This window comes from Notolepis coatsorum (genome assembly GCF_963971535.1).
Source record: "Notolepis coatsorum genome assembly, chromosome: 4".
Classification (NCBI taxonomy): domain Eukaryota; kingdom Metazoa; phylum Chordata; class Actinopteri; order Aulopiformes; family Paralepididae; genus Notolepis; species Notolepis coatsorum.
Genome location: NC_140168.1, coordinates 75025258 through 75046271, shown reverse-complemented (window position 1 = coordinate 75046271; position 21014 = coordinate 75025258). Strand labels below are relative to the sequence as shown.

The 21014-nt window shown below is 44.1% G+C and overlaps 1 protein-coding gene across 2 annotated transcripts in view; it reads left to right on the top strand.

Moving 5' to 3' along the window:
• The window catches only part of LOC311227787 (myocyte-specific enhancer factor 2D homolog), a 125675-nt gene that overhangs the window by 59540 nt on the left and 45121 nt on the right, over positions 1-21014 (top strand). For both annotated transcript variants that reach the window (XM_084313597.1, XM_084313596.1), the window contains exons 3-5: positions 17202-17405; positions 19288-19425; positions 20082-20298. In XM_084313597.1, the coding sequence (XP_084169723.1) occupies positions 17202-17405; positions 19288-19425; positions 20082-20298 (559 nt within the window). The remainder of the gene's footprint in view (positions 1-17201; positions 17406-19287; positions 19426-20081; positions 20299-21014) is intronic.

Sequence of the window (21014 nt, the reverse complement as noted above, 5' to 3'; positions counted from 1 at the left end):
CTTTTGTTTGTGTTTGTTTAGTATATTAAAACCCTTTCACTGCCCCACTACCAAACGGTTAACCCTTTCACTGCAACAACACACAGAAGGTTAACCCTTTCACTGCCACACAACAGCAGGTCAACCCTTTCACTGCCACTCTACAGAAGGTTAACCCTTTACTATCACACTACTGACGGTTACCTGTGTAAATGTATTAGTACGCCTGTTTTCTGTTTCCTCCATCCCTCCCCGCCTCTCGTCTCTCCTCTTCTCCCTCTCCTGCACTGATGAGCACACATTGCTTGGGTGGCTGGAGTCTTTTATGATTATTTTGGTCTTGGTCCTGTTAGGTTGCAAATAAGACAACTGTTTTCTTTGCATTCAAGTTTATTTCACGCTCTCCACAGCGTAGTGGCCACAGCCTCCGTACAGTCCAAAACAAGTGACGCACAACAACAGCGCCCATTCACCTCTTCACAGATGACCGTAAAGGCTGCAGTAGAAGTTAACTTAACACGTCCTACACTGCTTGGTGTAGATGTCCAGACGGTCAGGTCAGTTTACCTGCAGGGCCTTTCGGGGCCTTTCGGGGCCCTGTGTGGTGCTGTTTCCATACCTGTGAGTGGCTACTCCCTGACAGGATTCTCTCTATGGTACATGTGTAGAAGTTCTTTAGTGTCTGGGGGGCCGTCCTGAACTTCCCCAGATGTCTGGGGAGGTAGAGGAGCTGCTGTACCTTCTTCACTAAGCTGTTAATGTGTGTAGTCCACATCAGACCTTCTCAGATGTCTGTAGTTCATGTCAGGTCCTCTGAGATGTGTGTAGTTCATGTCAGGTCCTCTGAGATGTGTGTAGTTCATGTCAGGTCCTCTGAGATGTGTGTAGTCCATGTCAGGTCCTCAGGGATGTGTGTAGTTCATGTCAGGTCCTCTGAGATGTGTGTAGTTCATGTCAGGTCCTCTGAGATTTGTGTAGTTCATGTCAGGTCCTCTGAGATGTGTGTAGTTCATGTCAGGTCCTCTGAGATGTGTGTAGTTCATGTCAGGTCCTCTGAGATGTGTGTAGTCCATGTCAGGTCTTCTGAGATGTGTGTAGTCCATGTCAGGTCTTCTGAGGTATCTAGTCCATGTCAGGTCTTCTGAGATATGTGTAGTCCATGTCAGGTTTTCTGGGCATGTCGTCTAGATGAAGCTTCACTCAGGGAACAAAATAAACTTTTTGACTTACCAGCCATTTGGCTGGTAGATTTTAAAAACTACCAGCCAGGCAGATTTTTTACCAGCCAAAAATTATAAATAGCTTTTTAGTATATCGCCATGTGTTATTATTACTCATATGCTATTTTCAATTAATATCATAAACAACATAAGGAATATTAGCATAATTTTGAGTGGACTGAAGGAATTAGTCAGCGTTAATAGTTTTAAATGCAAATAATTTATTGAAACATAGAAGTGGGGTCGGGAGGGACACAGTCTAGTCTGTCTTCAAACTTCCACTCCTCTCAAAACTTTTTTATATTTGAATATCAACATTATCTGTCCATCCGATTCCTCAGTAATCCTCAGTTTACTATAATATACTCGAGTCCTAGTGACTTCATCGTCTTTCCAAATGCACGCACACACACAGAGAAAGGGAGAGTGCCCCCCCCCCATTTCCCTTTCCTCAGTCCACACCGTCTGCTGTTCTCTATGCTCTGCCTCTGATCAGGATTAGCTTGTTAGCTTATGCTAACGTAACGGGCGATGTGGGCATAAAGGAATGGCGACGATGCAAAGCATGTAGATGCATTAGACCCGTTGTGAGAGAAAAAAAACACCACAGACTTATTTCGGGTCGAAAAATAGGGGCACTGCTGTGTAGCGCTGCTCGGCTTTAATGCGAGCAGAAGCACGGACTGGGGCGGATATGACTTGTCGAGTTGCCACAGGTTTTTTCAAAATAAGAATATCATATGAACCGAACATTGCTAGCTGCCGGAGCGATAGATATGACTGGAGCTGCGCTTGGGGCGGAAATGAGACCCGCACAGGATTTTCAAAATAAGAGTATCGATATGAACTACACGCCAGGTGGCGGGCAGACCTTTAATTTTTACTCGCCAAACCTTAAAGTGGCTATGCAGTGCTATTCCTAGCACTATTTGGGCAACTTTACACAATTCCTGTGAGTCTATGTAACACATCTGTAATTTTTATTCCAAAAATAATCATTGTTTTATATTTCTAATCTTGTACTCAAAACCAGCATTTTTCAGCCTCATGAAATCAGGCTATTATTGGCTTGGCTCCACCCATACTAGCAGAATGCTTTGAGTGACAGCCACCCACCAAATAGCTCCGCCCATCTCCCCGTCCTTCCATCCAGGTGAAGGTCTCAGGTTTCAGGTTTTTATTTCGACACGCAAAAACATATACCGATTTGACTAACTAATACAACATGGCTGTACATTATGTTTGGGATCCAGAGAGCGACCCACAGTATGATTCAGAAGAAGAAGAAGAAGTCGATTTGCTACAGCGAGGCTTACATTACATCGTTTCCGATTGGTAAGTTGATTGATTGCACTGTTAGTTACTGTTAGTCTAATGGTTGTGTACTTCTGTCGCGGCCCGTCGAAAACACACACTAACGTTAGATTGTACTGACACCCCCCCCCAAACAACAGCGATCGAGGCTTACAAATAGTTTACGATTGGTTAGTTGATTATGAAATGCGCTGAACTAGAAAGCGCAACGCTATTATGTTTCGCGTTTTTAACAACCAACTACCAGATTCACTCGTCACTGTACATCACTTCTGAAGTATAAACAAAGCCCATACAGTTATGAAATGCGCTGAACTAGAAAGCGTAACGTTATTATGTTTCGCGTTTTTAACAACCAACTACCAGATTCACTCGTCACTGTACATCACTTCTGAAGTATAAACAAAACCCATACAGTTATGAAATGCGCTGAACTAGAAAACGTAACGCTATTATGTTTCGCGTTTTTAACAACCAACTACCAGATTCACTCGTCACTGTACATCACTTCTGAAGTATAAACAAAACCCATACAGTTATGAAATGCGCTGAACTAGAAAACGTAACGCTATTATGTTTCGCGTTTTTAACAACCAACTACCAGATTCACTCGTCACTGTACATCACTTCTGAAGTATAAACAAAGCCCATACAATTTTTTAGATGAATGATTGTGGATATAATATAGAAAACACATCATTATGATATTGTCAGATGGCGCAAAATACAATGGTGAGTGAGAAATATATCTCCAGTGATAAAACCCAGTGCTCTATGTCTCTATGCAGCAGAGGCCGTGCTCCGTTGTAGAAGTCCTTCAATGACAGCGCTCTCATATTTTGCGAATGCATAAACTATACGGCATTCCTGTTTCTAGGTAGTCGGTGTAGGCTGTAGGTAGCAAAAATGGGGCAGGCATTAGCTCCAACCACAGAGCCAATCGCATCACCGTGCGCTATCAACAGCGCCCAGTGACGTGCTCCGGGACGTCAAATCAAAATGACCTGATTTACTAGAGGCAAAGAGGGGATGGGCTGTAACTGAGGAATTCGCCAATATAGTATTTAGGCCCAAAAACACATTGATACGAACTCCTATTACTATAATACAATGCTAGAGACTGAAAAATGACATTTATAATGCATGGGACCTTTAAATCTGCCCGCCATTGGCGGTTGGCGGGTACTTATTTTGTTCCCTGGCTTCACTGAAGTGTCGTCTAGATGAAGCTTCACTGAAGTGTCATCTAGATGAAGCTTCACTGAAGTGTTGTCTCCATGAAGCTTCACTGAAGTGTCGTCTAGATGAAGCTTCACTGAAGTGTCGTCTGATGAAGCGTCCATGTCAGGTTTTCTGAGATGTCTGTAGTTCATGTCAGGTTCTCTGAGATGTGTTTAGTCTATATCAGACCTTCTGAGATGTGTGTGTAGTCCATATCAACCTTCTGGGATGTACACCAAGGTCCCGTTCATTCGGAGAAAGTGTCACAAGTTGTAGTTCCTTGACTGTTTCCTGCGAAAGTCCAATCCCCTTTGCTATTCTGCATAATCCAAGCTCAGCCTTTCCATTAAAGCCATTTATCTATTGCATTTTTGTAGGAAAGGGAAGGCACAGTTTTTTTTTATGTGACACATTCTCTTAACTCTTTAATTGCCAAACCCGAGATAAGTCGGGTTTTGGTCGTTTATTCTTTTATTCGATATTTTTGTATTTTATTTTTTTATTATTTTTTAAACAAACACATAAACAAACATGACAACACACGATAAGATATACAAGCATTAATTGTCAGAGCACATCCAATTAAATCACATTGTCTTATATAAGATATACCCCTAATACCTGTTATCTAAAAACCTACACACATATGCTCCAGCTCGAACCCCCCCCCCTCCCGGACCCCACCTTGGGTAGTACCTCCATTATCCCTCGCACCTAACCAGACCCTACCATTATAAGCTAGCTTTTATTCTCTCCACCACTTCTAACCACATTGACATTTTGGATTCATTGAGACCCAGAATTCTTGCTGTAGATATTTCTTGATAAATCACATCGAGATATGTAAGAAACCAAACTTTCCGGCAAATTTTTTCCGGTTGAAACCAGCGTGATGCGATCAGCTTTTTAGCTACTGTGATACCCGATAAAACCAATCTCTTTAGCTGTGGATTTACTGCAAACTCAAAAACATCATTCAATAGTAATACAGAGGGGTGTACAGGTATATTCCAAGATACGAGTTTTGATAATTGTTGGGTCACATCTTTCCAGAATGCCTTAACTGGTGGGCAGTCCCAATACATGTGCATAAATGTCCCTTCGTCCCCATTTGTACATTGGGAGCATTTGGAGTCTTGTTTAAGACCCATTCTGCACAGTCTTATAGGAGTCAAGTATGTCCTGTGAATATAGTTAAGATTGATTTGTTGATGGTCCGGGTTCCTTGATGTAAGTCGGACATTTGCCCAGGCTCCTTGCCAATCAAAGTCATTTTCCAGGTCTGGTATATCCCTCCTCCAGGTAGAGTCTAGTTGGAGGGTTTCATACGAGGACGTTAGTAATTGATGATAAAAATCTGAAACAAAACCTCTCGATGTCTCTCTTTCATAGAAGAATTTGTGGTATCTGTGGTGTTCAATTGGTATGTCTAATGGAACACCGTGAGACTTCAAACATAGCTGTAACTGTATGTAAAAAAGCCATGGGGACTTGGTGAGATAAAAAATGTTGCGTATTTCTTTATAACTACAAAAACCCTGTTTGTTAAAAACATCCCCTAATGAGTGTATGCCTTGCTCTTCCCATAAAGGGAATCTTATAGGTCGTTTTTCAATTAAGAGTGCATTGTTATTGAATAAGGGAGTATGATTGTGCCATTTATGTGGGTTAGGATTTTTTTTTTGTGATTCACGCCATATCCGGATCGCATGAGTAATTCTGGGGCCAAATTTCCGTTCACAGTGCTTGATTGGTAGTTTAGTGTATGCTATGTCCTTCAGTCTATGTGGGGCTACTATGTTTTCTTCAAATTTTCTCCAGGATACTAATGCTTGGGGGTCAAACCATGTTGTCAATGGTCTTAATGTGTACGCCTTAAAATATTGGAAAAAATCTGGAAATGCCATGCCACCATCTGCTTTATTTCTCTGTGCGGTGGATCTTTTTATACGTGGTGGTTTGTTATTCCAAATAAATTTGTATGTGGAGGAGTGTAATCTTTTCCAGTAACCCTCTGGAGGGGGTAACGGTAGCATTGAACTGAAGAAGTTGATTCTAGGTAGTACATCCATCTTAACTATTGATATCCGTGCTTGTACTGTGTTTTTAAGTTTTGCCCATCTATCAAGGTCGTCTTTGATTTTGTTTTGGATTTTTGTGTAATTGTGCTTCACCGTTTGTCTTATGGTGGGGAATATTTCCACTCCCAAGCATCTAAAATGTTTTACCATCGGTATCTCTCCTGGGAGGGTTATATCTTTTTTTGCAGGGGTGTTAAGTGGAAGGAAAGCCGACTTCGGCCAATTTATCTTAAATCCCGATAAATCACCAAAGTTCTCAATCAACTTGAGCAGATGAGGCAATGTGGTGTTGGGGTTTTGCATGAACAATATTACGTCGTCCGCATATAAACTAATTTTATGTTGTGTGCCCTTGATTACGATTGGTTCTATGGATTGGGATTGTCTTATATATTGTGCTAAAGGCTCTAATGATAGATTGAATAGTCCGGGACTAAGAGGGCACACAACTCGATATTTGTATTCATTATTCATCCAGGGACCTTGGTGTTACCATAGGGAATGAGTCTGAGATCGCCAAAGTGCAATACCGGCCGCATCTAACTAGACGGCAGTATCGAGCACCCTTTGAAACCTTATATCTTGCCCTGTGTTACACTCAAATGTCACCGGGCGCAGTTTTCTGGGTTGGGCGAATCGAGCGGTTCTCCCGGTTGCATTGAAGCGCGTCAAATGCCCCCGATCCATATGTTGTGGTGGGTTATGTCGTGGACCAAATGGACATCGGATGGACCAGATGGCGATCAAACTATTCAAATATTATTTTTGGAATACTCCCGATCACAGGTAGGGACTATCTGACCGTTCTGACGTCAATTCTAGCTTGATCGTGCTATGTTATTATACCGATCCAGCTGGCGTTTTTAGTGTTCAATACGAATGCTGTTACTGGCAATCAAATAATCAGAAACGACCCCCCCCCCCCCCCCCCCCCCCTTTCATGCATTCATAATGAAACATAATACCTATTATACAATGGCATGCAAATTTCTTGATTCTGATTGGCTGAAACACTTGTTTCAGACGTTGTTATTTCTCATAACACACTTAACCTCGTTCCCAGTTTTATCTCCTCCATGAGATAAAGACTGGTAAAGCACTACGGCCGAAAGTGTGAATCGGGTAGAATTTCCGGTGTATGTACTTCCCCTGGAAGCTGCCTCCGAACGGACCAAACTTTTCCCGAAGTCGGCAAACAAGCTAGAACGTCCCGGTCATATAGCAAATTATTCAGGCAAAGCCGTTGCAGTGGCTTAAACGAGGAAATATTGTGCACTTCACATGTTTCTATAATTGTTTTGTCGAAACCGGAAAGCCTGTAGCCAGTACTTCCTGTACTTCCGTTTTCACACTTTCGGAGGCATAGCTTTACCAGCCTATAACACACTCCACGTGATCCCAGAACCCGCCCACAACCGAATAACTTTTTTTCCGAATCACTCCGCCGTTCATTCTTTTACTGAATGAAACCAAGATGGCGGACAATAATCTTTATGAATGGATGTATTAATTTAGTCATAACGACTCATTCAAAATAGATAAATTCACTTGGAATATGTTAGTTGTTGGGCGGCTAGGTGGCGCAGTGGGCAAGGCGCTCGCCACCAATGCAGGATATGCTGGGTTCGAGCCCAGCTCTCTGTGTTGCTACCAGCTTGGCTGGTTGTTCATACTAATACAATTGGCAGTATTAGGGGGTGGGAAGCTGGTGGGTGGGGATCGGACGTTGTGGACAGCGAGTGCCACAGGTCGGTTGGTGCGCCTGCGCAGTAGAATCAGGAAGCGACGAGGGCGGCGTGTCCCTCACGCAGACCCTCGCCGCTGAGCGATCGCACTGTGCAGGTGAAAAGATGCGACGGCTGCCTCCTCGAGTACCGGAGGGGACACGTGATGCAAGGCTTCGTCCACATTGCAGCCGGCTTGTGGGAGGCATGGTCTAACAACGTTTGAGACAGGGGAGGGTAGAATTGGACAATGCGAAATTGGGGACGGGAGAAAAAATAGAAAAATGGGGAGAAAAAGTAGATTAAAAAAAAGGAATATGTTAGTTGTTTACACAATGTTTGATTATATAATTGGTTTGTCATGACTCATTGTAAAACAAAATATAAATCCCGGGGGGGAGTGGCCACTGGCAGTTACAGAATCCGACTCCCGGGTGAACGCGCAATTGCGCATACACTCTATCAGCCTACCCAGCATGTAATAGAACTCAACTTGTTATTATTGGCGCATAGATTGCAGAAATACGGGAACGTTTTGATTATATTTAAAAGGCTTTGACATTGTAAAATGAAATAAGTGGAGTTTCGAAGCTGTAAGCAGAATACAAGTCATAGGAACACCCACGATATAGTGTTCTTCCCCCTTCCTACTGTATAAGAAAGAATTAAAAACGCATTGCAAGGAGAACAGAGGTTATTTCTTATTTGTTGAGTTTATGTGTATACAAAACCCTTAATAAATGTGTCTTAAATGAATGAAAAGCATACAGAGCACCTAATGCTGCTCTGGATACAGGTAGTAGCATATATCGTGACATATGATAGAGTGTATGCGCCAATAATAACGAGTTGAGTTCTAACAAAGTTGGTTCCAACTCTGTCAATATCGCCCAATCGAGGCGGAAATGCTTAGAAAAAGAAAGCCGACAGCGATATTTCCACGGCTCCCAAGGGCCGAATATTGCCCGGATCCGAAATTAAATCCACGGGTGCCTCTCGGCGTGCCGAAGCTTTTCCTAAATCACTTCCATCATCGAAAATGATGGGGAAAAGGTCGGCGCGCGACCCGGAAAGTTTTGCGTGTTTTAAAAAACGCTGTATTAAAAGAACCAATATAAGGATCCACGCAAGCTTTCTACTCTGGGTACATCTTGGCATCCCGCAACTATTCCCCAATCTATCACAGAAAATGCTTAGAAAAGGAAAGCCAACGGTTGTTATTTCGTATATACACTCCACGTGACCCCAGAACCTCAATGTAAATAAACCATAATCACCCTACAAAAACAGTACTGTATTTGTAAATCTGGTATGTCATAAATGTATAGATGTAGCAATACTGTCTATCTGTATGTCATGTATGTCATATATGTTAATACAATTTTCAATCAATCAATCAAGCATGACTTCCATTGGATCTACGTTTTCTGTTTTGGGATCTACTTTTTCTGTTTTTGAATAAATCTCCATTATGCTTCAATTACTGTGTTTATAATAATAATAATAATAATAATAATAATAATAATAATAATAATAATAATAATAATAATAATAATAATAATAAGGTTGGGTGAATTGAATCATTGTATAAAAGACATTACACCACTTGTAGTTGTGTGTTATAGGAATTAGATCATGGCTAGGGGGGTCTAACGACCCTCCGCTGCGCGTCGGGCCTAACAACCACCCCTAGCCATGATCTAATTCCTATAACACACACCTGCGCGTGATGTAATGCTTAATTATATACATTTGGTTTGGGAATAGTAGCGTGTCCAGGCAAGAAACGGCAACGTTTATAGTAGAATTCACGTATTTAAGCATTACATCACACGCAGGAGTGGTTTGTGACCAATAAACCATGCCTAGGGGTGGTCGTTAGGCCCGAGGCGCAGCCGAGGGTCGTTAGACCCCCCTAGGCATGGTTTATTGGTCACAAATCACGACTGCACGTGGTGTAAAGCTTTTATACAACTGCCAGATTCATCCAACCTTATTTCTATACAATAAACACACATTAATCGAAGATTTATTGAAAAAACCATCCGCCAGAAAAAGTAGTTCCCACAACTCCATGTGGAAGCAGCTTGAAGTGCATCCAACCAAACTAACACATCCAACTGTGTATTATTGGAATGATTGAGAGAAGTTGCCTCATGTGGAAGCAGCTTGAAGTGCATCCAACCAACTAACACATCCAACTGTGTATTATTGGAATGATTGATTGAAAATTTTATTACCAGATGCAGAATGGGTACAAAGTAGGTAAAACAAATTAAAACGTTTTCTTTGCCCTATAGGAAAAAAACGTTTTCTTCGCCCTATTTTTTTATTTATTTCTTTTAGCCTAAACTTAACCAGTTGGAAACCAGGGGTACAGTAATAAAATTAGCAATCAACCAATCAATCAATTCAATAGACCATGCTCACTTAAAACAGCGCTGCTTCTCTTTCAGTCTGACTCCCCCGCTGTTGCAGACAGGAGTGTGTGTGTGTGTGTGTGTGTGTGTGCTTGTGTGTGTGTGTGTGTGTGTGTGTGTCACAGTGTGTGTGTGTGTGTGTGTGCGTGCGTGCGTGTGTGTGTGTATGTGTGTGTGTGTGTGTGTGTGTGTGTGTGTGTATGTGTGTGTGTGTGTTTGTGGGTACGCCAGCGTGTGAGAGAGAACGCTGCAGTCAGTAGAAAGAAGGAAGTAGAAATTTAAATCAATCAATTAATCTATCAATCAAACCGCGATTTTTCTTTTGTTCTAGATTGACTCAAGACCCATCAATTACATCATCCAACATTGTTTAAAGGGCTAACACATTCCCCTTGACAGAATCGCTTCATATTTAGTCGTTATGGTGCTTTCAACATAACCATTTGTTGTCCGCGATCTTGTTTTCTCCCGGAGTGAGCCGGGGAGGGTTATGTGATTTGGTTGTGGGCGGGTCCTGAGCCCAGGACCGTGGATTGTTGCCAATAAAGACGTGTGAATGGCCAATCAGAATCGAGAAATTTGCATGCCGTTGTATAAAAGGCTATAACTCAGCCTTTCGGGAATTACCCCAGACCACTCTAAAACTATACTTATATTCACCACGGTATAACACGGGAACGTATGGATGAATTTTTTTTTTCTTTTTCACATATTGAACGATAGATAGTCGATGTCAAATGGGCCATAGTATTGTATCCATAGTGTTAGATAACAGTGTTTCTAGCCTTTAATAATTTCTCTCACTCGTCACCTGCTGTTCTGTGACTGGCCTCCGTGTTGTGTCATTTTACTTGGATATCTCATTAGCTGTCTCACACTGTATCAACCCCTGTTAGTACATCCATAGTCAGAAGAAACAACACTGCAACGTGATCTCTTTCCTTAGATCCTCATGTTTATTTTCATAAACATAGCTCCGTACCAGGGGGAGCTCCCGTAGCTCACCGCATATCTCGGCGCTATTTCTGCGTCGGGGAAAACCGTGCTCGTCACGGATCTGGGGGACACGAGTTCGATTCCCGGACCCGCCGTCATTTCTCAGAATGTCTTCCCCTGCTCTACATCCCATTTCAACCTGTTTCTGTCGGTCATGCTTGACCAGAAAAGCGATAAACGCTAAAAAATAAAGTTAAAAAAAAAACATAGCTCCGTACCAGATGTAACCAACTCTGTAATGTCCTTGAACAGTCTTAATTCATTCATTCTTCTACCTAGCGATGATGTGTCACTTCCCCTCCCCCACCCAGCGAGGGTGGGGAGGGATCTCAAAGTCTCTGATCAACACGTCTGCTCGCCTGTGCGTCGTGTCTCAATCTAACTAGTCTTCTGAAGACCCCACAGCTTACCGTCTTCAAGTCTCGCGATGTTGACCTCTCTCTCGTGACTGTTACTATGGCAAGGGCACTTTGACCCAAATCACTATAGCAACGGCGATGTTGATATTATGCACCTCTTACCCCAAAACAAACGCTGTGGCTTGGTAATGCACTTTCTCAAGATCGAGTAACCTTGACGCTGTGGCTATCATCTGTTGATGTTAACAGCACAGCCCAAATCCTCTGCTGCTGCTATTAGTCTGCTGCTAACACACACTATCTCTCTGTTGTCCTCCTCCTCTGAGATGGCTATGAGTAGATGCTGTCATCCACCGATATTTACACTATATACACATTGAAAAACAAGGCTATTTCCTTCAATAGCTATAATATAGAATATATATATAGCTCTACAAACAAGGTGACGCACTCCTATCTTTAAAGCGTGGCATTGCTATTCGAACGGGACCCGTCTAATCCCTGGCACTGAATGAGTTAACATTGCCAAACCTCATTCTCTGTATGGGACCAAAGAATAGCATGCCCCAGCAACGGTTTCTATGAAAATAGAGGGCTCTTATTGGTGAGGCCTTGTGTCACTCATACTTGTAGTCAGTGCTCTTTTATACATGAACATTTCTTATTGTAAACGGTTACATTACATGCAAAGACATGCATTCACTCCAAAACATAGCCTGTTTATTGCTGCCCGTTATTAACAATGGGAGGAACATGTAATCGATAGAGCGTGTTTACTGTGTCTGTGTGCATGGGATTTTGTGTTTAGAGTTGATAAATCTACGGATCTATGCACAAAACATCAATATTGTGCTGTCAGAACAGTTTTACATTTGTAGGTTAAGTATTTAGACATTTAGACATTTAACATCCATTTATCCAATGCCATCTGCTTATCAACAAGAAAATGCACACGTGAAATGCATATTATAAGCATATATATAATATTATATTATATATGATCTATGCACAAAAGCGATTATTTCTTCCAGAAAATATCTTAGTTACAGCAAGATTGTATAAGCTAAGCAAGTGAAGTGTTTGCAGGTTAAGTATTTAAAGATCGCTATTGCCTATTACTGGAGATTACTCTCCAAACAATCTACTAGGGCTGGGCGATACGGCCTAAAAATTCAATCTCAGATTTTTTCACACCACATCCGATTTACGATTTTAATAGATTTCTTCTCTTAACACATTCTGGGCCATTTGGGATTAGACAGGGCCCACTCTATACGGCCAGCATATCATAACAACCTTTCATTGTGCATGAGGCTGTTTGTAGAGCTAAATCTATACTTTATATTATTGCTATCTGTCCATTCTCATTTGTCAATTGACACTATAAACTGTCCCTTCAATATGCCAAGCTAGAGTTAAAACTCAAAATGCATATTGTCTGTATCATGGTCCACCATGAATGCATGAAGGGGGGGGGGGGGGGACGTCGTTTCTGATTATTGATGACCACTAACGGCATTAGCCTCAGTAGCCTCATTCGCTGACCGGGTGGATGGCTATCAAAGCCCGACCAAGCTGAAATTGACGTCAAATCGCTCTTACCTGTGGCCGGTTGGACTGCAAAAAGGATTTCCCAGTTATCGATCACCATCTGGTAGATCCATATGTCCATTGGCTGATGCTATATTCCTTTACTGCATACTGAATTCAGCATCCCAAAAACTATTCCAGGCGATCGGCTGGCAGAAAAGTCCATTCATAATAAAAAGGATCTGGCCGATAATGCACTTTTCCGAATTCCAAGAGTAGGGTAAATCTGCAGTGCCGCTCGGTGACATTGAGTAGGATATTACAATGGAATAAAAGCCAAAACAACCTTGCCACATATATATACATGGTTGGCCCTCTAGCGTTGGATCCGAAACACGTATATATATGTGGTTGGCCCTGAATGTGTTAAAGGGGACATGTCTTGCTATTCCTTTCACTATTTGGGCAACTTTACACAATTCCTGTGAGTCTATGGAACACATCTATAAAGTTTCTTTTCCAAATAATTCATTTGTTTTGTATTTCTAATCAAGTAATCTAGCAGCATTTTTCCACTTCAAGATTTCAAGCTGTTTTGGGTTCCGCCCCCATAAGCGCTTTGAGTGTCACCCACAGTCTGCACTGGCAGACAGATAGAGAGATTGAGGGGGATACTAATAAATTTTGCCGTGGGGGGGGGGGGCATCATCCCATGGGACAATGCATTGGTAACTTGTTTCAAAATGACAATACCCCTGTGAATATTATTGCACGGATCGGAATATGGGCGCATGTAGGGCTGCAACTAATGACTTTTTCGATTAGTCGACTAATCGAAAAACAATTATATTTATAAAAAAAAAATAGATATAATAGATTTTTTTTTTCACTACCTATCTTTGTGAAAGTGGATTCTCAGCTCTGGTCCAGCTGAAGACAGAGCAGAGGAACAGATTGGACATTGAGCATGACCTCAGAGTTGCTTTGAGACTCTTGCCAGGACCAAACAACATCCCCAGTTATCCCATTAGTTCCCCCAAACTTACTGTCGGTCTGTTATGTTAAGCTAAGAAGTCTTCAGCTGGCTGGACCAGAGCTGAGAAGCCACTTTCACAAAGATAGGTAGTGCAAAAAAAAAAAAAAAAAAAAAAATTATAATATTTTTAATTTTTTTTTTGTGACTAATCGACGCAGCCCTAGGCACATGCGTGGGAGCGTGCGCAAAGATATTTTGACAGTGATATACGAGTGCTCCCGACTGCGGGGGAGAAGCTCCTTCCCCGCGTGCGTGTGAGTGTGTGTGTAAATGCTCTCTCCCTCTCTATCTCTCTCTATCTCTCTCTCTCCCTCTCTCTCGCTCGCTCGTTCTCTGCTGTCTCTGTCGGCACCCGCGCACGTCAACCCGTTTGAGGAAGTAATTCCACTCGCTCTGTTGTTGAGCGAATTGTTAATTGTGGGCGGTGACTACAACCAGTGCCTTACTCACGTCAGCAAAACAGTCAAATCAGAATGGCTTAGTTGAGTGAGGGAGGATGAGAATGAGAATTAGGGAGGATGAAAATGAGAATTAGAGAAACAGACCCCATTGATACAAACCCCCATTGCTAGAAAACAATGATAAACACTGGAAAAGGCAATTTATAAGACAGGGGACCTTTAAAAACTAGAAACGCCAAAGGAAATCATTCAAATAAGCTTTGTTTTTATTTGACAAAAAAAAATTATCAAACCAAGATGCATTTTGAAGTGCAAACCTAACTTTCACCAATCTTCACTTACAAAAAATTATAATATATATATTATATATTATATATATAAAAGGTTACGCTTGATCAAACAAAGATGAATGTCCCTATTGGGATTAATAGTGCAATAACTTGCTTTTTCACCAAACTTCACTTAAAACAAATAAAAGGTGCCTCTTGATCATCAAACAAGAATGAATTTAATAAAGTGCAAATCTAACTTTCACCAAACATCACTTTTTGTAAAATAAAAGGTAAATTATTATTATAATTTTTTTTTTTATCGATTTTCATTTAAAAACAATCGTTCTAAATCAGGCGGCTGGGTGGCGCAGTGGACATTGCGCTCGTCACCAACGCAAGAGACACCGGGTTCGACTCCGGCTGGCAGCGTTGCCTCCGGCTTGGGCCGGCCGTCATACTGGCTCGGGCCGGCCGTCATACTGGCTCAATTGGCAGAGTCAGCTGGTGGAAGTCGATGGGTGGGGGCGACTCCTACAGGTCGGTTGGGGACGCCTGCACAGCAGAGACAGGAAATGGCGTGGGTAGTGTGAGCCTCCCACACGTTACACCTCGCCAATGAGAGTCCGCGCTGGCAGGTGAAAAGATGTGACAGGCTGCCTCCTCGTGTACCGGAGGGAACACGTCATGCAAGGCTTCTATCCTCCCCACAACTGGCCAGTGGGGGGAATATGCAAGCAACGTTCAAGACAGGGGAGGGAAGAATTGGCATACTGGAATTGGGATGGGAGAAAAAATAGAAAAAGAGGAGAAAAAGTGGATACAAAAATAATCTTTCTAAATCATGAATTCGAATTAATCGATAAAATCGATTAATCGCCCAGCCCTACAATCTACATGTTCATTTAAACATGACCACGAAGATCTGATCAGAGATCAGATTGTCTAGTAAGAGATGGAGGAAAGAAGTGTCATAGTGTAGTTAACCACTTTAGTCAGCGGAGTGTCATGGTTTCTCCATAGAGCCCCGTCGTATTCTTTTAGTGCAGCAGCTCGCACAGGTCCGGGGCAACTTAGTCACGTCACGTGACTCAGTTGGTATTGCTGATTGGCTCGAACACGGTATGTTTAGTATACAGCGAACAGGTCTATGCGTTCCCCCCCCCCCTACAGTACACCTGTATGGAAGCATCTGCATTCCTTCGGTCTTCCGTTCCCACTCATGTATTCAGGTCTTTCCATGCGTGTGTCTCCCGTCACTCTCTCCGTGTGTCGTTCCACGGCACCGACGTCCGCAGTATATTCACTGTGTGAATGAAGAATCTGTCCTGCTAGGGCTACTAATTTGACATTAGCTGTCGGGCCGTAGCGACACTGACTCGGAGCCAGGCCCAGGCCCCGTCTGGGGGCTGGAAGCCGTGCGAGCCAAGTGCCCGGTGTAAAGAGATCAGTCCCCGACCCGTCCCGGAGGACAGCTGCTCCAGATCAATCAGCTGTCCTCACTGTGTGTGTGTGTGTGTGTGTGTGTGTGTGTGTGTGTGTGTGTGTGTGTGTGTGTGTGTGTGTGTGTGTGTGTGTGTGTGTGTGTGTGTGTGTGTGTGTGTGTGTGTGTGTGTGTGTGTGTGTGTGTGTGTGTGTGTGTGTGTGTGTGTGTGTGTGTGTGTGTGTGTGTGTGTGTGTGTGTGTGTGTGTGTGTGTGTGTGTGTGTGTGTGTATGCATGTCTTGTCTGCACGCCTGGTTCAGAAGGGACCACAGAGAAAGTCATTCATCTTACTATTATTGACTTGAGAAGCACTATTCAGATACAATCTGGCCCAACATAATTAACATTAGTCCTATGATCTTAGACAGCTAGTCAGTATCTAGTCTATATATATACAGTGTATATATTTACACACGAACAGCTTTCAGCTGTGATGCAGCAGCAGACATGAGGCAGTTCTATCACTTAGATGACGTGTCACTTTTATTATATCAACATAAGTTTCACAAGTTGCCCAATCAGTCAATCATTGAGTTCATCCAGATTGAATCCCTCCTTTGGAGCATAGAGAGGAAACGATCATCTACATACATTTTTTAATTTTTTTTACCCACCCCTTCACTATTCTTAACGTTCAATTATTGCTTGACTTCTCTGACTAGATGTAGATGAGATGAGGTGCTATGAGACTATTTCTGTGGGGTTGCGCACTGCACAAGAATTGAAGAACTTCCATTTTCACGTCTATTTTGAGTAGATTATGCTGTTCTCCTTAGAACCTTCTTGGACCCGAAAAGGAAAATGTGGTGAGAGAGAGGGAGAGGGAAAGGGAGAGAGAGAGAGAGAGAGAGAGAGAGAGAGAGAGAGAGAGGGGGGGGGGGGAGCAGCTGTTACTCAACTGTCAACGTGTTGGATTTAGTAGAACTTGTCAAGTTTCATCAGTCCTACCTTTATCTAAGGTCATCTACTAGTAAACTAGTGACCACTGCTGTCCCTGTCGTCCGCTGTCAACGCCACCATTTCTCCCAGGTGTCAGGCTCCTCATTCACTTCCATTCATTTTGTGAACCAAGTCTAAATATAATTGAGTTTTTTTTCACTATTTGAATTTGAAAGGAAATCCACCTCCACCCGAATGAATCAAACTTCTCCTCCTCCTCTTCCTCAGGTGACGTTCACCAAGAGGAAGTTCGGCCTGATGAAGAAGGCGTACGAGCTGAGCGTGCTGTGTGACTGCGAGATCGCCCTCATCATCTTCAACCACACCAACAAGCTGTTCCAGTACGCCAGCACGGACATGGACAAGGTGCTGCTCAAATACACAGAGTACAACGAGCCCCACGAGAGCAGGACCAACGCCGACATCATCGAGGTAAAGATCAATGAGCCCTCTGTCCAAATGTGATGCTGTGTGGATTTTTTTTTTTTTTTTTTGCACCAGGGATGTGCACAGGTACGGGCTATTGTTGCCCCGGGCAACAGCCCGTTTACTCTGATTGGCTGAGTTTCCCCCTCTGGAGAGCCTTTTTTTCTTCTTCTTTTTTTTACATAAAAAATGTACAGCTCCGATGCAAATACAGGGAGGGGCAAGAAGGCGCAGCGACACTGCCTCACCCCCTGGTGAATCTCTGAATCTCTCGCTGATTGTTATGATAAATTATAAATCAATTACAAACACATTAATAGCGAATCATTTCAAGTTAATGTTGATTGATGCAGATGGATTTGCACTGTGTGTGTGTATATATAAATATATATATCATTTTGTTTTTATCAATCTCTCCCTTGTGTTCCCCCTCTTCCCTGCTCTCTCCTTGTGTTCCCCCTCTTCCCTGCTCTCTCCTCTGAGTTCCCCCTCTTCCCTGCTCTCTCCTTGTGTTCCCCCTCTTCCCTGCTCTCTCCTGTGTTCCTCCTCTTCCCTGCTCTCTCCTCTGTGTTCCCCCTCTTCCCTGCTCTCTCCTTGTGTTCCCCCTCTTCCCTGCTCTCTCCTCTGTGTTCCTCATCTTCCCTGCTCTCTCCTTGTGTTCCCCCTCTTCCCTGCTCTCTCCTCTGTGTTCCTCCTCTTGCCTGCTCTCTCCTCTGTGTTCCCCATCTTCCCTGCTCTCTCCTTGTGTTCCCCCTCTTGCCTGCTCTCCTCTGTGTTCCCCCTCTTCCCTGCTCTCTCCCTTGTGTTCCCCCTCTTCCCTGCTCTCTCCCTTGTGTTCCCCCTCTTCCCTGCTCTCTCCTCTGTGTTCCCCCTCTTCCCTGCTCTCTCCTTGTGTTCCTCTTCTTCCCTGCTCTCTCCTCTGTGTTCCCCCTCTTCCCTGCTCTCTCCTTGTGTTCCCCCTCTTCCCTGCTCTCTCCTCTGTGTTCCTCCTCTTCCCTGCTCTCTCCGTTGTGTTCCCCCTCTTCCCTGCTCTCTCCTCTGTGTTCCCCCTCTTCCCTGCTCTCTCCTTGTGTTCCCCCTCTTTCCTGCTCTCTCCTCTGAGTTCCCCCTCTTCCCTGCTCTCTCCTCTGAGTTCCCCCTCTTCCCTGCTCTCTCCTCTGTGTTCCCCCTCTTCCCTGCTCTCTCCTTGTGTTCCCCCTCTTCCCTGCTCTCTCCTCTGTGTTCCCCCCCTTCCCTGCTCTCTCCTTGTGTTCCCCCTCTTCCCTGCTCTCTCCTTTGTGTTCCCCCTCTTCCCTGCTCTCTCCTCTGTGTTCCCCCTCTTCCCTGCTCTCTCCTTGTGTTCCTCCTCTTCCCTGCTCTCTCCGTTGTGTTCCCCCTCTTCCCTGCTCTCTCCTCTGTGTTCCCCCTCTTCCCTGCTCTCTCCTTGTGTTCCCCCTCTTTCCTGCTCTCTCCTCTGAGTTCCCCCTCTTCCCTGCTCTCTCCTCTGAGTTCCCCCTCTTCCCTGCTCTCTCCTCTGTGTTCCCCCTCTTCCCTGCTCTCTCCTTGTGTTCCCCCTCTTCCCTGCTCTCTCCTCTGTGTTCCCCCCCTTCCCTGCTCTCTCCTTGTGTTCCCCCTCTTCCCTGCTCTCTCCTTTGTGTTCCCCCTCTTCCCTGCTCTCTCCTCTGTGTTCCCCCTCTTCCCTGCTCTCTCCTTGTGTTCCCCCTCTTCCCTGCTCTCTCCTCTGTGTTCCTCATCTTGCCTGCTCTCTCCTCTGTGTTCCCCCTCTTCCCTGCTCTCTCCTCTGTGTTCCCCCTCTTCCCTGCTCTCTCCTTGTGTTCCCCCTCTTCCCTGCTCTCTCCTCTGTGTTCCTCATCTTGCCATTCACTCCCATCCATCTTTCCCTTCACAGACATTGAGAAAGAAAGGCTTCAACGGTTGTGACAGCCCCGAGCCAGACGGAGAGGACTCCATCGACCAAAGCCCCCTGAATGATGACAAGTACCGCAAGACGACCGAGGACCTGGACATCCTCTTCAAACGCTACGGAGTGAGTCAAGGCTGTCCAGCCAGCCCAAACAAAGACCTATTGGTACTGTACCAACCAGCCCAAACAAACACCTATTGGTACTGTACCAATTTTTGATCGATTTGTAAGAAGGTTTGGAAAGACTCTATTGGAGTGTATTATTTAAATATATTTTTTAGTACACAAAACATAGTTTTTGATGCATTATAGCGTACTACTCAACTACTATATAACTCAAAATGCCCATCCCTAGTATGTACAAATGATACATGTCTTTTACTTAAAGGTGCTATAGATAAACATTTTATGTAGAGTAATTTAAAATAAGACATCCACAGAGCTTTTAGCGGAATGAAGGTATGAAGAAGAATGCTGGTTCTAGTGCGGATGCTCCGGTACCGTTTGCCAGACGGTAGCAGAGTGAAAAGTTTGTGGGACTAGGGTCTTTGAGAATGTTCCGGGTTTTCCTTCTGCACCCCTGTGCGTAGAGGTCGTCCATGGCTAGCAGCTCAGTCACTGACTGTAAATACAGAAGGACACCTTTCCACACTGCTTGAAGTTCAACTGGTTTCTCCTTATTTGTCTGCTCGGTAAATCAATGCAGGTTTGCCTTTTGAGTTCTGTTTTGTTGCCATGGCGCGTTGTTTTACAGTGAGGTCACTTCTCTCCCACCACAGCAGTCTACGGGCCAGCCCCCCGCCTTCTCCATGCCCGTCACGGTCCAGGCGTCCAATCAGAACACGCTGCAGTTCAGTAACCCCGGCAACGCCCTGGTGACCACTTCCTACGTGATGTCGTCGTCACTCTCGGATCCTCACCTCCTGTCGCCGCAGCAACCGGCTCTTCAGAGGAACACGGTGTCTCCCGGGTTGCCCCAGCGACCGGCCAGCGCAGGTGAGCGCAGGGGGACGAGCGCCGGGTCTTTCTCGTGCACACGCCGGGAATGATGTCATGTGGCGATCTTCAGTCGAGGAGCCTTGCTGCTTCCGACAGAAATTGACCGATGAGCCGCTTACTGGTCTCTTCCTGGTCTCAGTCAAGGAATCTGTAAAAGAAGGAAGGGTCATCGCGTCACTGTGAACGCACATTGGTGCCAAATGTGGAGACGTTCAGTTTGGCCGACATTGCGTTGATATATACAGTATATACATTTCTTTCTCTCTCTTTTGACTAACTTCTAGTGAATGAAAGTTTAATTATTTCCCATTTTTATGGGGACCCCCTGGAACCTCCTCAGGGACCCCTAGGGGTCCCCGAACCCCACTTTCGGAACCACTGGTCAGCACGGTTGATATGGTAACATAGACTGAGCACTAGTAAGTTTAGTTGCTATGGTAACATGCAGTAGAGTCCCACAGTGTGATGTCATCCTCTACATGGCACCATATTCAGCTTTTGACTAACACTAAACAACAGGTAGATATGACTGAGCTCTTGATACAATGACAACAGGTTGACTTATCAAGGGAACACTCCATTTACCCCCAAGTTAGACAAGAAGATAGACACCAATTTAATTTGTGTCTTGTTATGTTAATCTTGTCTTGTTAGTAGTAGGGGAAATGGCATGTTTGTAGCCTAAAATCTATTCTAGCCTACATCTAGGTAGG